Source organism: Cherax quadricarinatus, unplaced genomic scaffold, assembly GCF_038502225.1.
Source record: "Cherax quadricarinatus isolate ZL_2023a unplaced genomic scaffold, ASM3850222v1 Contig62, whole genome shotgun sequence".
In the NCBI taxonomy this organism is placed as follows: domain Eukaryota; kingdom Metazoa; phylum Arthropoda; class Malacostraca; order Decapoda; family Parastacidae; genus Cherax; species Cherax quadricarinatus.
Genome location: NW_027195088.1, coordinates 290,491 through 307,377, shown reverse-complemented (window position 1 = coordinate 307,377; position 16,887 = coordinate 290,491). Strand labels below are relative to the sequence as shown.

The 16,887-nt window shown below is 42.9% G+C and overlaps 1 protein-coding gene across 1 annotated transcript in view; it reads left to right on the top strand.

Moving 5' to 3' along the window:
* The window catches only part of LOC128702899 (beta-alanyl-bioamine nonribosomal peptide synthetase ebony-like), a gene marked incomplete at its 5' end in the record, with an annotated part of 330,023 nt that overhangs the window by 112,060 nt on the left and 201,076 nt on the right, over positions 1 to 16,887 (top strand). Inside the window, one exon of the mRNA XM_070079974.1 lies at positions 16,213 to 16,425. Coding sequence (XP_069936075.1) covers positions 16,213 to 16,425 — 213 coding nt within the window. The remainder of the gene's footprint in view (positions 1 to 16,212; positions 16,426 to 16,887) is intronic.

The window sequence follows — 16,887 nt, the reverse complement described above, 5'->3', positions numbered from 1 at the left end:
GAAATCTTCTTTGATAAGTTCCCTTAATTGCTTTGAATTTGTATTCCACATCGTTAGAGGCATATTTGCTTCTTTCATCTCCTTGTTAGCTTCTCTGTATAAGGATTTCAAATCCTCCTCTTTATTCACAGTACCTTGAAGATTGTCCACATAGAAACTTTTCTTTAAGATTTCTTTGAAGGGACTTTCAAATTTCTTCAAATGTGTATTCAGAGTAGCTTCTAGTAAGAATGGAGAGGATGTAGCACCAAATAATACTGATTTGAAATGATAAGTTTTCACAGGACTTTGAGGATCATGTGGATTTTCAGGCCACAAGAATCTAGTATAATCTCTATCTATTTCTTGCAGTCCTACTCTTAAGAAAGCCTTGGAAATATCAGCCGTGTAGGCATATGGGTTTGTGCGAAATTTCATAAGCACGTCTCCAAGCTTCTCAGTTAGTGAGGGTCCGGTCATCAGACAGTCATTAAGACTTGCTACATCTTTATTTGCACGTGCGCTGCAATTATATACAACACGTAGTGGAGTGGTTTCAGAATCTTTTCTGACTCCATGGTGCGGGAGATAATGAGCGTTTGTCTTCAACTTATCTTCGACTATTTCCTCAATGAATTTATTGTCCAACTGTTCTTGTATGATATTATCATAGACAGTCAGTAGCTCTGGATTCTTCCTGAGCTCATGTATTTGTGCTTTCATTTGTCCGAAAGCCATACGATAATTGCTAGGCAGATGTGGTGGATTTAATTTCCATGGTAACCTAACCCAATACTGTCCATCTTTATATTTGAGAGTGTCCAAATATTGGTTATAAGTCTGAGACTCTTGTGGGCTTGGTTTATTTACATCAATACCTATCGCATCTAAATCCCACAACTTATCAACTGGTTCATTCATTTCTTCCAGTAATGATAATTTTTGCTGTGGTACATGATCAGCGGTTATTCTCGTAACTAGTACATTTTCCACTGAATCAATATCAGCTTCTTTCCCACTTTGAGAGGGAATGGGAACACATATCATGTGGCCTCCTGCTGTTTTCAGCAAGTGAACATCATGTTTACTTACTATATTTTGCACAAAACAGTGATAATAATCACTTCCAATGATTAAATCAATTGGACTAATTGTGTCCGTCTGTATGTCAGGACAGGCTAACTTGACCTTAGCTGCTTTCAGTGCTGCAACTGTTTCTTTTAATCCCTGGATCTGCACAGACTTAGGCAAATCATCTACTACCACAGCTTCTACTGTCTTTTTCCTGTTTCCTAGACCAACAGTGATTCTGGCTAGGTCATATGTCTGTTTACCAGAATTGTGGAAAAAAACCAGCTATATCTAACTGTACCTTGGCATAGGGTTGTTTATTCAGTTTTTGTAAAACTGTTCTTCTTATGAAGGACCTTTGTGAGCCTTGATCAAATAATGTTAGCACGACTCACGAAATCGTAATGACACGATTACAAACAAACCATACCCCGGCCGGGATTGAACCCGCGGTCAGAGAGTCTCAAAACTCCAGCCCGTCGCGTTAGCCACTAGACCAGCTAGCCACAGTAAGATTCGTCCAACTAGGTATATTTCATGTTGACGGCAGTGAAGGGACTTGAGCTAGAGTTCGTCACGACCACGCTAGCTGGAGATTCGTCTGTAAAAAACTTGCATTTGTGGTCACAGTGGTGCCTGTGCTAACCTTCCTATGGTGTAGAAATATACCTAGTTGGACGAATCTTATTGTGGCTAGCTGGTCTAGTGGCTAACGCGACGGGCTGGAGTTTTGAGACTCTCTGACCGCGGGTTCAATCCCTGCCGGGGTATGGAATGTTAGCACATTGGTTTTGTGTAATTTATTAGATAACTCAACTCGAGCTATCTGGAGAGCAGTTGCTTTAAACTTATCTCACACATTTAATTCTGTTGCTTGTTGACTTCCTGATTCTGTGGAAGTCTTCTGCTGTTCAGCAAAAGTATTTGGGCATTATGCTGTATGATGCATATCCTTGCATTTAAAACACTTCTTCAGTAAGCAGTTTCCTCCCTTGTTTTCACCTAAACACTTGATGCACCTTCTCTGCTGATGAACACGTTGTTTACGTGCCTCCATTGATGTGTATTGAATACAATACTGTGCCCAATGTGTTCCAACACAAAGTACACATTTTGGAGTACGTTTATGTATGACAGTCTGTTTTCTGTCAGTTGTATTGACAGCTTGATAAATGCCTATATGGGATTTCCCATTTTGTGGTTTAGTGGGAGTAGTTATACTCTTTTCATACTGAGTTGAAGGTTTATTATCCACTGGATTTGTGGATTTTTCATCTTGTCTCGTTGCTTGCATGCATGAAACTATTGTTTGTAAACCATTGCTAATTTCTTCACAAGTGAAATAGCGTTTATTGAACATAATATTCAATCGTTCAATAGTTTGTGGTGACAACTTATCTTGTCCAATACCACTGATAAACCAATCACATTGCCTTAGGTCATATTTAGCATCTAGAGATCTGAGACTATTGTCTAATGTGATTCTAAATGCCTGTAAGTCTGAAAAACAATGTTTGGGTGGCTTCAAGCTTGATATTAAGTCTGCATGTCTAACTCTGGCCTTGTCAGCATCAAAGTCTGCTAAGATATTTGATAATTACCTTTAACCACCGGAAATGACTTAATCAGTTCGTAGGGTTCTACCTTCACAAGACATTTAAGATAACTGAACTTAGCAATCTCATCTATGTCAGTTCGTGAATTTACTATGGATTGAAAACTACTAATGAATTCTTCATAATTATGACCTTGGAAAATAGATAATTACAATGTAGGTAAGCTTGGTAATGGGACACTTGTTGTTGTTACAGGTGTAACAGGTGTTTGACCACTAGTTACAGTAGGTCTCTGTGACAGAGTTTTGCGGCAGATAGCGTGTACTCCTGTCCACCTTAATTGTTGATTACTAAAAGCATCCAAAACATTTTTAATTTCATCCTCGGATGGATCTGATTCAAGAAAACTCTTTTCATAATGTGTATAGTCTGAATTAATTATTTCCAGACGTTGTGTAAGTAATTCAAATTTGACCTCAAGATCATCAAAATCTATGTTTGTATCTTGAGTTAATCCTATACAGACTGAAATTAAAGACTGAAAATGAGTTTTCAAACAAGCCATTTTAATGGTATATTGAAAATTCTAGCACCACACTTAGAGTGTTTAAAAAACACTGTACTGCTATAAACAGCTGAGTTTTTGTTATGCTTAAGTCAGCAATAATCAGTCAGACTACTGACCTACTAAGCTTAACCTCAGGGTCAATGACCATGAAGGGTACACAGTACATATGGCTGGTGTTTATGGCTTGAGTTTGCTGTGTCAGCCTGACCACGATGATTAATCGTAAATAACGATGTTAAACACTTCATTCACTATACACTATAAATGTCACTGTATAACTGTAAATCACACGTGAATATTACTTACTCATATAAAGGTCACTGTTAATATATATATAAGAAAACTTAAATTTATATATGTAGTTCCTTTAATATAACAGGTATATCTATAAGAAACAAACTTTAACTCAATCTTGTCTCTTAATTTCTGTCCATAAACATTATAAACACTATGTGTATATACACTCAGACAAACCGAACATCACTTGGGTTTCTGTCTTAGTCAGCAATTTTCGAGATTGGAGCAGTGGATGCAGGGTGCCATCCCCCGTTTTCTTGTTGGGTGAGCCACTCAGCTCCCATTTTCTTTGAGTGAATGCTGGGTGAGCGCCCGTTTTCTTTTGACAGCCCATTCTCTGTGATTGAGTCTGGAGGGACTCATTTATTCTGATTTACAATGTAAAACAGTAGTTTTACAGCTTTTTTCGAAGGACCTTGGCTCGTAGGTTATTTGTAAACTATAGTACAACATATTTGGACCACAGTGTGGCCTTTATCCAGTTTGGGCATGACCAATATGTTGAGGAATGGCATTACCAGTTAAGTTTAAATATAGGAAAACTTAACTTAGGAAGACAGCTCATCACCTGCACAGCCGCCCCTGCAGACGAGGTCTTGAGAAGCTGTCGAAGTCATCTCTCAACGGGCTGTAAAGAGTTATAATTTGCAAGATTATAAATTACCCCTAGGGGATGTTATGTCTACATATTTCATTCAATGATGGTTAACAAACTTACTTGTGTGGACTCAAAAGTCCGCACCTAACTGCCGACTATAGGTTGATTACAAACTCCTTGCGACTCAAGAACTGCGCAGTCCCCCGTACTACAAGAAATTCGTAACCTACCTTGCTCTTGTAGCATGAGCTAAGGTGTTCTTCACACCTTCGACAGATATCAGTGACTTGATAGAAGCTGAAGTGTCCTTGGATGTCCACGTCTTCCATTGTCTAGGTATACGCTCACTGGTACACTGTGTTCCACAAGATTTGTCTTTATTGTTCACAATCTTATCACTAAAGAAGCTGATCACACTTCTCTTAAGTGTTTATTGTGTTTTGTGAGACACTTTGTTCACACTAACGCACAGATCAGTGTTATTTGTTGGTTATCCTGGCGTCAGTGTCACTCTCAGTAGAGTCAAAAGTAATCTGAAGACGCCACAGCGCCCCACGCCGTTACTCCCATAGCACAAAGGAAAAGCTGACCTAGTACTTTTGCTTCCTTGCCACTTCCTCGATGAAGCAAAGCAGAATGTTTGATTCTTGCTGTCTTAAGCATAGACAACAATGTCCACTATCTTTACTATGGTAATAAAGTGGGAGCAGGACTTTCCTTAATTGTCCTGCTAAGGTAAGAGATGAACTGTCTTTTATTAAGCTACACTTTGCAACACAGGACCGCACGGAGCGTCGCGCCATGTCACATACTGGTACTGCATCTGGGGTCAATTACTCGCTGTAGCAGTAAACAAGATATTTGCCACTTCTGAGAGGGCTGGGCCCCTCAGGGCTGAAAGGGGCTGAAGGGGCTGAAAGGGGCTGATACCCCCCTCATGGAGAAAATTTCTCCACAACACTTGCTACTGTACCACACCAGCATCACTTGTAACAGTAACACTTTTTATCGTACCACTCCACCACCAATTGTACTAGTAACACTTGTTACTGTACCACACCAACATCACTTGTACCAGAAACTCTTGTTACTGTACCACACCAACACCACATGTACCAGTAACACTTGTTAATGTACCACACCACCACCACTTGTACCAGTAACACTTGTTACTGTACCACACCAACACCACTTGTACCAGTAACACTTGTTACTGTCCCACACCACCACCACTTGTACCAGTAACACTTCTTACTATACCACACCACCATCACTTGTTACTCTACCACACCACTACCACTTGTACCAGTAACCCTTGTTACTGTACCACATCACCACCACTTGCACCAGTAACACTTGCTACTGTACCACACTAACTCCACTTGTACCAGTAACACTTTTACTATACCACACCATCATCACTGGTTACTCTACCACACCACCACCACTTGTACCAGTAACCCTTGTTACTGTACCACATCACCCCCACTTGTACCAGTAACACTTGTTACTGTACCACACCACCATCACTTGTACCAGTAACACTTGTTACTGTACCACATCACCCCCACTTGTTCCAGTAACACTTGTTACTGTACCACACCACCATCACTTGTAACATAACATTTGCTACTGTACCACACCACCACTTGTCCCAGTAACACTTGTTACTGCACCACACCACGATCACTTGTACCAGTAATACTTGTTACTGTACCACACCACCATCACTTGTACCAGTAACACTTGTTACTGTACCTCACCACCATCACTTGTAACATAACATTTGTTACTGTACCACACCACCACTTGCACCAGTAACGCTTGTTACTGTACACTTGAACCAGTAACACTTGTCACTCTACCACACATCCATCACTTGTACCAGTAACACTTTTTACTATACCACACCAGAACCACTTATACCAGTAACACTTGTTACTATACCGCACTACCACCACTTGCACCAGTAACACTTGTTACTATACCTCACCTCAACCACTTGTACCAGTAACACTTGTTGGTATACAACACCAGTAACACTTTGTTACTATACCACACCACCACAAATTATACCAGTAACACCTGTTACCATACCACACCGCTACCACTTGTACCAGTAACTCTTGTTACTCTACCACACCACTATCTCTTGTACCAGTAACACTTGTTACTGTACCACACCACCACCACTTGTACCAGTAACACTTGTTACTATACCACACCACCACCACTTGTACCAGTAACACTTGTTACTGTACCACACCACTTCCACTTGTACCAGTAACACTTGTTACTATACCACACCACCACCACTTGTACCAGTAACACTTGTTACTATACCTCGCCACAACCATTTGTACCAGTAACATTTTTTGGTATACCACACCAGTAACACTTGTTACTATTCCACACCACCACCACTTATACCAGTAACGCTTGTTACTGTACCACACCACTATCACTTGTACCAGTAACATTTGTTACTGTACCGCACTATCACCACTTGTACCAGTAGCACTTGTTACTGTACCACACCACCATCACTTGTACCAATAACAATTGTTACTGTACCACACCACCACCACTTGTACCAGTAACACTTGTTAGTGTATCACGCCACCAATACTTATACCAGTAGCCCTTGTTACTATACCACACCACAACCATTTATACCAGTAACACTTGTTACTATACCTCACCACAACCACTTGTACCAGTAACACTTGTTACTGTACCACACCACCACCACTTGTACCAGTAACACTTGTTAGTTTATCACGCCACCAATACTTATACCAGTAGCCCTTGTTACTATACCTCACCACAACCACTTGTACCAGTAACACTTGTTACTGTACCGCACCACCACCACTTAGGGAGCAGTAGGGCAATTAATTATAGTTTTTTGTTTACCGACCGATTTCCTCCAGTTTTGGTGCACGAGACAAAGTGTTTTCACTCTTTGTAAAAAATATTTATCAAAAATATACCTCACACAACAACTGAGAAAAGACTGAAAAAGGACTGATTTACTGAATATGTCCTTTGGCAGGATGGTAGTCTTATTTGGGACGACGTAATGTTGTTTGGACACTTGGTACTGAGAGAACAATGCTAATACAAAATTTGTAATTAGTACCTTTCCTCTAAATAACTTATCTTTATTTCACTAAAAAAATGAAGTTTGCTAGTTCTTGGAATGTTGCAAAATTCTGCCCTTTACTCCCACATAACTCCAAAAGTATTTGGAATATTTCCAAAAATTGTCCGAAGGAAATTAGAGAAATTATTATTCTACAATTTCTGTGAATATTATTCCATTTAATTAACTAATAAAGGAATAAATAGGTACATTAGGTGAATAAGTTACTTCCGACATATTGGCCTGGAACGCCGGCCGGCCCACCATCTCCAAAAAAAAAAAAAAAAAAAAATCGCGAAAATCGCGTTTGTTTGGGTATTTCTTAGTAAACTGATGTTCTAGTGTAGTTATCCTCTTCAAAGTACCGTTTTCTCTTACTCAGAGACGACATGGAGAGGATTAACACATTTATATCGAAATATTCCAGATGGTCTCGCGCCATATTATTGCCTATTATTCAGTCTAGAGTATATAACATGTTTGTATGTTATTTATAGTGTTTATTATAGCATATTAGATCAATTCTGATAGATAAATAAGCCGTAGAGTTCATATATAAGCTGGTATAAGCGTAATAATGAAGTGATTTCTCCTGGCACTCTCCGGAGCGGCGGGAGGCCTGGTAGGCTCAAAGTCTACGGATAATCTCCACCTAATCTTATATGATGCCAAATAGTCAGTTATTATATTAGAAAGAATAATGCAAGAAAAAGAGATAAAAAACAAGGAAAAAATTCCAAAAAATATATGTGCTGCGAGCAAACTCGCTACCAACATCACCGTCACAATACCTGATATAAATGACTATAATTTCTTGTAGAAACGTCGTAGAACATTGATTCTGGTACATTTGTGTTGCCAAAGAGTTAAGTTATTTTTCTGTATACATAACTCAATTTCCATAATTTTTCGATTTTTTTTGAGAGCGCGCGGAAAATTCCCCTACTGCCCCCTTATACTAGTAACACTTGTTACTGTACCACACCCCCTCCACTTGTACCAGTAACACTTGTTACTGTACCACACCCCCTCCACTTGTACCAGTAACACTTGTTACTGTACCACACCCGCTCCACTTGTACCAGTAACACTTGTTACTGTACCACACCACTACCACTTATACTAGTAACACTTGTTACTGTACCACACCCCCTTCACTTGTACCAGTAACACTTGTTATTGTACCACACCCCCTCCACTTGTACCAGTAACACTTGTTACTGTACCACACCCCCTCCACTTGTACCAGTAACACTTGTTACTGTACCACACCCCCTCCACTTGTACCAGTAACACTTGTTACTGTACCACACCCCCTCCACTTGTACCAGTAACACTTGTTACTGTATCACACCACTACCACTTATACTAGTAACACTTGTTACTGTACCACACCCCCTCCACTTGTACCAGTAACACTTGTTACTGTACCACACCCCCTCCACTTGTACCAGTAACACTTGTTATTGTACCACACCCCCTCCACTTGTACCAGTAACACTTGTTACTGTACCACACCCCCTCCACTTGTACCAGTAACACTTGTTACTGTACCACACCCCCTCCACTTGTACCAGTAACACTTGTTACTGTACCACACCCCCTCCACTTGTACCAGTAACACTTGTTACTGTACCACACCCCGTCCACTTGTACCAGCAACACTTGTTACTGTACCACACCCCCTCCACTTGTACCAGTAACACTTGTTACTGTACCTCACCCCCTCCACTTGTACCAGTAACACTTGTTACTGTACCACACCCCCTCCACTTGTACCAGTAACACTTCTTACTGTACCACACCCCCTCCACTTGTACCAGTAACACTTGTTACTGTACCACACCCGCTCCACTTGTACCAGTAACACTTGTTACTGTACCACACCACTACCACTTATACTAGTAACACTTGTTACTGTACCACACCCCCTTCACTTGTACCAGTAACACTTGTTACTGTACCACACCCCCTCCACTTGTACCAGTAACACTTGTTACTGTACCACACCCCCTCCACTTGTACCAGTAACACTTGTTACTGTACCACACCCCCTCCACTTGTACCAGTAACACTTGTTACTGTACCACACCCCCTCCACTTGTACCAGTAACACTTGTTACTGTACCACACCACTACCACTTATACTAGTAACACTTGTTACTGTACCACACCCCCTCCACTTGTACCAGTAACACTTGTTACTGTACCACACCCCCTCCACTTGTACCAGTAACACTTGTTATTGTACCACACCCCCTCCACTTGTACCAGTAACACTTGTTACTGTACCACACCCCCTCCACTTGTACCAGTAACACTTGTTATTGTACCACACCCCCTCCACTTGTACCAGCAACACTTGTTACTGTACCACACCCCCTCCACTTGTACCAGTAACACTTGTTACTGTACCTCACCCCCTCCACTTGTACCAGTAACACTTGTTACTGTACCACACCCCCTCCACTTGTACCAGTAACACTTGTTACTGTACCGCACCCCCTCCACTTGTACCAGTAACACTTGTTACTGTACCACACCCCCTCCACTTGTACCAGTAACACTTGTTACTGTACCACACCCGCTCCACTTGTACCAGTAACACTTGTTACTGTACCACACCACTACCACTTGTACCAGTAACACTTGTTACTGTACCACACCCCCTCCACTTGTACCAGTAACACTTGTTACTGTACCACACCTCTCCACTTGTACCAGTAACACTTGTTACTGTACCACACCACCTCCACTTGTACCAGTAACACTTGTTACTGTACCACACCCCCTCCACTTGTACCAGTAACACTTGTTACTGTACCACACCCCCTCCACTTGTACCAGTAACACTTGTTACTGTACCACACCCGCTCCACTTGTACCAGTAACACTTGTTACTGTACCACACCCCCTCCACTTGTACCAGTAACACTTGTTACTGTACCACACCCCCTCCACTTGTACCAGTAACACTTGTTACTGTACCACACCCCCTCCACTTGTACCAGTAACACTTGTTACTGTACCACACCCGCTCCACTTGTACCAGTAACACTTGTTACTGTACCACTCCCCCTCCACTTGTACCAGTAACACTTGTTACTGTACCACACCCCCTCCACTTGTACCAGTAATACTTGTTACTATACAACACCCCCTCCACTTGTACCAGTAACACTTGTTATTGTACCACACCCCCTCCACTTGTACCAGTAACACTTGTTACTGTACCACACCCCCTCCACTTGTACCAGTAACACTTGTCACTGTACCACACCCCCTCCACTTGTACCAGTAACACTTGTTACTGTACCACACCCCCTCCACTTGTACCAGTAACACTTGTTACTGTACCACACCCCCTCCACTTGTACCAGCAACACTTGTTACTGTACCACACCCCCTCCCCGTGTACCAGTAACACTTGTTACTGTACCTCACCCCCTCCACTTGTACCAGTAACACTTGTTACTGTACCACACCCCCTCCACTTGTACCAGTAACACTTCTTACTGTACCACACCCCCTCCACTTGTACCAGTAACACTTGTTACTGTACCACACCCGCTCCACTTGTACCAGTAAGACTTGTTACTGTACCACACCACTACCACTTATACTAGTAACACTTGTTACTGTACCACACCCCCTTCACTTGTACCAGTAACACTTGTTACTGTACCACACCCCCTCCACTTGTACCAGTAACACTTGTTACTGTACCACACCCCCTCCACTTGTATCAGTAACACTTGTTACTGTACCACACCCCCTCCACTTGTACCAGTAACACTTGTTACTGTACCACACCCCCTCCACTTGTACCAGTAACACTTGTTACTGTACCACACCACTACCACTTATACTAGTAACACTTGTTACTGTACCACACCCCCTCCACTTGTACCAGTAACACTTGTTACTGTACCACACCCGCTCCACTTGTACCAGTAACATTTGTTATTGTACCACACCCCCTCCACTTGTACCAGTAACACTTGTTACTGTACCACACCCCCTCCACTTGTACCAGTAACACTTGTTACTGTACCACACCCCCTCCACTTGTACCAGTAACACTTGTTACTGTACCACACCCCCTCCACCTGTACCAGTAACACTTGTTACTGTACCACACCCCCTCCACTTGTACCAGCAACACTTGTTACTGTACCACACCCCCTCCACTTGTACCAGTAACACTTGTTACTGTACCTCACCCCCTCCACTTGTACCAGTAACACTTGTTACTGTACCACACCCCCTCCACTTGTACCAGTAACACTTGTTACTGTACCACACCCCCTCCACTTGTACCAGTAACACTTGTTACTGTACCACACCCCCTCCACTTGTACCAGTAACACTTGTTACTGTACCACACCCCCTCCACTTGTACCAGTAACACTTGTTACTGTACCACACCACTACCACTTATACTAGTAACACTTGTTACTGTACCACACCCCCTCCACTTGTACCAGTAACACTTGTTACTGTACCACACCCCCTCCACTTGTACCAGTAACACTTGTTATTGTACCACACCCCCTCCACTTGTACCAGTAACACTTGTTACTGTACCACACCCCCTCCACTTGTACCAGTAACACTTGTTATTGTACCACACCCCCTCCACTTGTACCAGCAACACTTGTTACTGTACCACACCCCCTCCACTTGTACCAGTAACACTTGTTACTGTACCTCACCCCCTCCACTTGTACCAGTAACACTTGTTACTGTACCACACCCCCTCCACTTGTACCAGTAACACTTGTTACTGTACCGCACCCCCTCCACTTGTACCAGTAACACTTGTTACTGTACCACACCCCCTCCACTTGTACCAGTAACACTTGTTACTGTACCACACCCGCTCCACTTGTACCAGTAACACTTGTTACTGTACCACACCACTACCACTTGTACCAGTAACACTTGTTACTGTACCACACCCCCTCCACTTGTACCAGTAACACTTGTTACTGTACCACACCTCTCCACTTGTACCAGTAACACTTGTTACTGTACCACACCACCTCCACTTGTACCAGTAACACTTGTTACTGTACCACACCCCCTCCACTTGTACCAGTAACACTTGTTACTGTACCACACCCCCTCCACTTGTACCAGTAACACTTGTTACTGTACCACACCCGCTCCACTTGTACCAGTAACACTTGTTACTGTACCACACCCCCTCCACTTGTACCAGTAACACTTGTTACTGTACCACACCCCCTCCACTTGTACCAGTAACACTTGTTACTGTACCACACCCCCTCCACTTGTACCAGTAACACTTGTTACTGTACCACACCCGCTCCACTTGTACCAGTAACACTTGTTACTGTACCACTCCCCCTCCACTTGTACCAGTAACACTTGTTACTGTACCACACCCCCTCCACTTGTACCAGTAATACTTGTTACTGTACCACACCCCCTCCACTTGTACCAGTAACACTTGTTATTGTACCACACCCCCTCCACTTGTACCAGTAACACTTGTTACTGTACCACACCCCCTCCACTTGTACCAGTAACACTTGTCACTGTACCACACCCCCTCCACTTGTACCAGTAACACTTGTTACTGTACCACACCCCCTCCACTTGTACCAGTAACACTTGTTACTGTACCACACCCCCTCCACTTGTACCAGCAACACTTGTTACTGTACCACACCCCCTCCACTTGTACCAGTAACACTTGTTACTGTACCTCACCCCCTCCACTTGTACCAGTAACACTTGTTACTGTACCACACCCCCTCCACTTGTACCAGTAACACTTCTTACTGTACCACACCCCCTCCACTTGTACCAGTAACACTTGTTACTGTACCACACCCGCTCCACTTGTACCAGTAAGACTTGTTACTGTACCACACCACTACCACTTATACTAGTAACACTTGTTACTGTACCACACCCCCTTCACTTGTACCAGTAACACTTGTTACTGTACCACACCCCCTCCACTTGTACCAGTAACACTTGTTACTGTACCACACCCCCTCCACTTGTATCAGTAACACTTGTTACTGTACCACACCCCCTCCACTTGTACCAGTAACACTTGTTACTGTACCACACCCCCTCCACTTGTACCAGTAACACTTGTTACTGTACCACACCACTACCACTTATACTAGTAACACTTGTTACTGTACCACACCCCCTCCACTTGTACCAGTAACACTTGTTACTGTACCACACCCGCTCCACTTGTACCAGTAACACTTGTTATTGTACCACACCCCCTCCACTTGTACCAGTAACACTTGTTACTGTACCACACCCCCTCCACTTGTACCAGTAACACTTGTTACTGTACCACACCCCCTCCACTTGTACCAGTAACACTTGTTACTGTACCACACCCCCTCCACCTGTACCAGTAACACTTGTTACTGTACCACACCCCCTCCACTTGTACCAGGAACACTTGTTACTGTACCACACCCCCTCCACTTGTACCAGTAACACTTGTTACTGTACCTCACCCCCTCCACTTGTACCAGTAACACTTGTTACTGTACCACACCCCCTCCACTTGTACCAGTAACACTTGTTACTGTACCACACCCCCTCCACTTGTACCAGTAACACTTGTTACTGTACCACACCCCCTCCACTTGTACCAGTAACACTTGTTACTGTACCACACCCGCTCCACTTGTACCAGTAACACTTGTTACTGTACCACACCACTACCACTTGTACCAGTAACACTTGTTACTGTACCACACCCCCTCCACTTGTACCAGTAACACTTGTTACTGTACCACACCCCTCCACTTGTACCAGTAACACTTGTTACTGTACCACACCACATCCACTTGTACCAGTAACACTTGTTACTGTACCACACCCCCTCCACTTGTACCAGTAACACTTGTTACTGTACCACACCCCCTCCACTTGTACCAGTAACACTTGTTACTGTACCACACCCGCTCCACTTGTACCAGTAACACTTGTTACTGTACCACACCCCCTCCACTTGTACCAGTAACACTTGTTACTGTACCACACCCCCTCCACTTGTACCAGTAACACTTGTTACTGTACCACACCCCCTCCACTTGTACCAGTAACACTTGTTACTGTACCACACCCGCTCCACTTGTACCAGTAACACTTGTTACTGTACCACTCCCCCTCCACTTGTACCAGTAACACTTGTTACTGTACCACACCCCCTCCACTTGTACCAGTAACACTTGTTACTGTACCACACCCCCTCCACTTGTACCAGTAACACTTGTTATTGTACCACACCTCCTCCACTTGTACCAGTAACACTTGTTACTGTGCCACACCCCCTCCACTTGTACCAGTAACACTTGTTATTATACCACACCCCCTCCACTTGTACCAGTAACACTTGTTATTATACCACACCCCCTCCACTTGTACCAGTAACACTTGTTATTATACCACACCCCCTCCACTTGTACCAGTAATACTTGTTACTATACCACACCACAACCATTTGTACCAAGAACACTTTTTGCTGTTCCATACCACCACCACTTGTACCAGTGACACTTGTTACTTGTACCACTCCACCACCAGTTGTACCAGTAACACTTGTCACTCTATCACACCACCACCACTTGTACCAGCAACACTTGTCACTATACCACACTACCATTACTTGTTGTTGTACCAGTAACACTTGTCACTATACCACACTACCATCACTTGTTGTACCAGTAACACTTGTCACTATACCACACTACCATCACTTGTTGTTGTACCAGTAACACTTTTCACTATACCACACTACCATCACTTGTTGTTGTACCAGTAACACTTTTCACTATACCACACTACCATTGCTTGTTGTTGTACTAGTAACACTTGTCACTATACCATGCTACCATTACTTCTTGTTGTACCAGTAACACTTGTTACTATACCACACTTGTTGTACCAGTAACACTTCTCACTATACCACACTTGTTGTACCAGTAACAATTGTCACTATACCACACAACCATCCCTTATTGTTGTACCAGTAACACTTGTTACTATACTCACTTGTTTTACCAGTAACACTTCTCACTATACCACACTTGTTGTACCAGTAATACTTCTCACTATACCACACCACCATCCCTTATTGTTATACCAGTAACACTTGTCATTGTGTCATACCACCATCACTTGTTTTACCAGTAATACTTGTCACACTATGCCATATCTCCGCTATTTATTGTGTAAGTAACACTTGTTATGCTAGGTAAACCTGCCTCATTCTCACTTATATGCAGAGTTTTCTGTAAAATGTAGTGGATTATTCAATGGATATAGCAGCAACTTGCTTGTGCAGTGTGTACCAGACACTAAGACATTCTTCAACAATGTTCTAGTATATCTCTGTCTTATATATATTTAATAATTACCACCTTAATGATGATTGGCTTATTGAAGTTACCTGTGTCTACAACTTACCCATAATGCTTTAGGATAAGATTTTTCTGGGAATTATTCCCTGTAATGTTAGCCAGCCAGAATAACCCAGGAAAGTCAGTGCGTTATCCAGGACTGTCTGCATTATATCTATTATGGTCCTCCAATCTTGTCCTTCAGGATGCTACCCACACCAGTAGGTTAACAGCCAGGTATCTACTTACTTGCTAGGTGAACATGCACTTCAGGTGTAAGGAAAGCACCCAATGCTTTCACCCGGCCAGGGCTCGAACCACGCACACTCAGTGTGAGGAAATATCTTGGTTAAGAGTCTTTATCCAAGCAATAAGAAATACGTACTTATGTTCAAACTTGATTTACTGGTATTCCCCGGGTGGTGTATGATGCTACAGGTTTAGCGCTTCTCCATGGATATAGTAATACTGTGACCAGGTTATCATACTGTCAATATTCAAAGATCGTTGGCATAATAAGGGAAATAATTTTTTTATCTTTTATTTACAACAATAGTGTCAGAGTTTGAGTTTACTTCATTGTTGAACAGATGAGAGAGAAGTTGAGGTTGACGTTAGTGGTGTGAGTAAAGAGGAGGCTGGTGTTGCTCGCACTCTCTTGCTGACTGTTGCTCGGGTCTTGGGGCCACAAGTTGCACGAAGTCAACGCCTCTCGCTCAACACATCATTCTTTGACATCGGTGGCAACTCCCTCAACTCAGTGTTGGTTGTGACATCACTCATTGATCTGGGCTACAGTATAGGTAAGTGGAGGTATACAGTACAGTGTATAACAGTTGGGTAAATAAAAGGAGTGTGCCAGATGGTGTTGCTACCCCAGGTGTTGATGTTGTCTTGGAGGACAGTACCTGTAAGAACAAAGAAAGTCAGTGCACCGGAGGGAGACAGGAGTCCTGGTGCTGGGTAAACAGGTATAAAGATATGCGGACTCCAGAGTTACAAAATAGCAATGCCACTGGAGATGGCAAACACGGAGATGATGCTCCGAGGAATAATATGGAAACATTACCAGTATAAATTGGTGGAAGCACCATTGGTAGAGGTGGTATTGTAGATAGCGGGGAGTTAGAAAAAACGCACCGGTAGAGAATGTAGGCAAGAAAAATCAAGGCAAACAGAAACCAAACCAAAGCCAATTATGCCTTGGGTATCTGCTGGCACGAAATATCCGGTAAAGCTGGTGGGACATGCAATTTTAACCATCC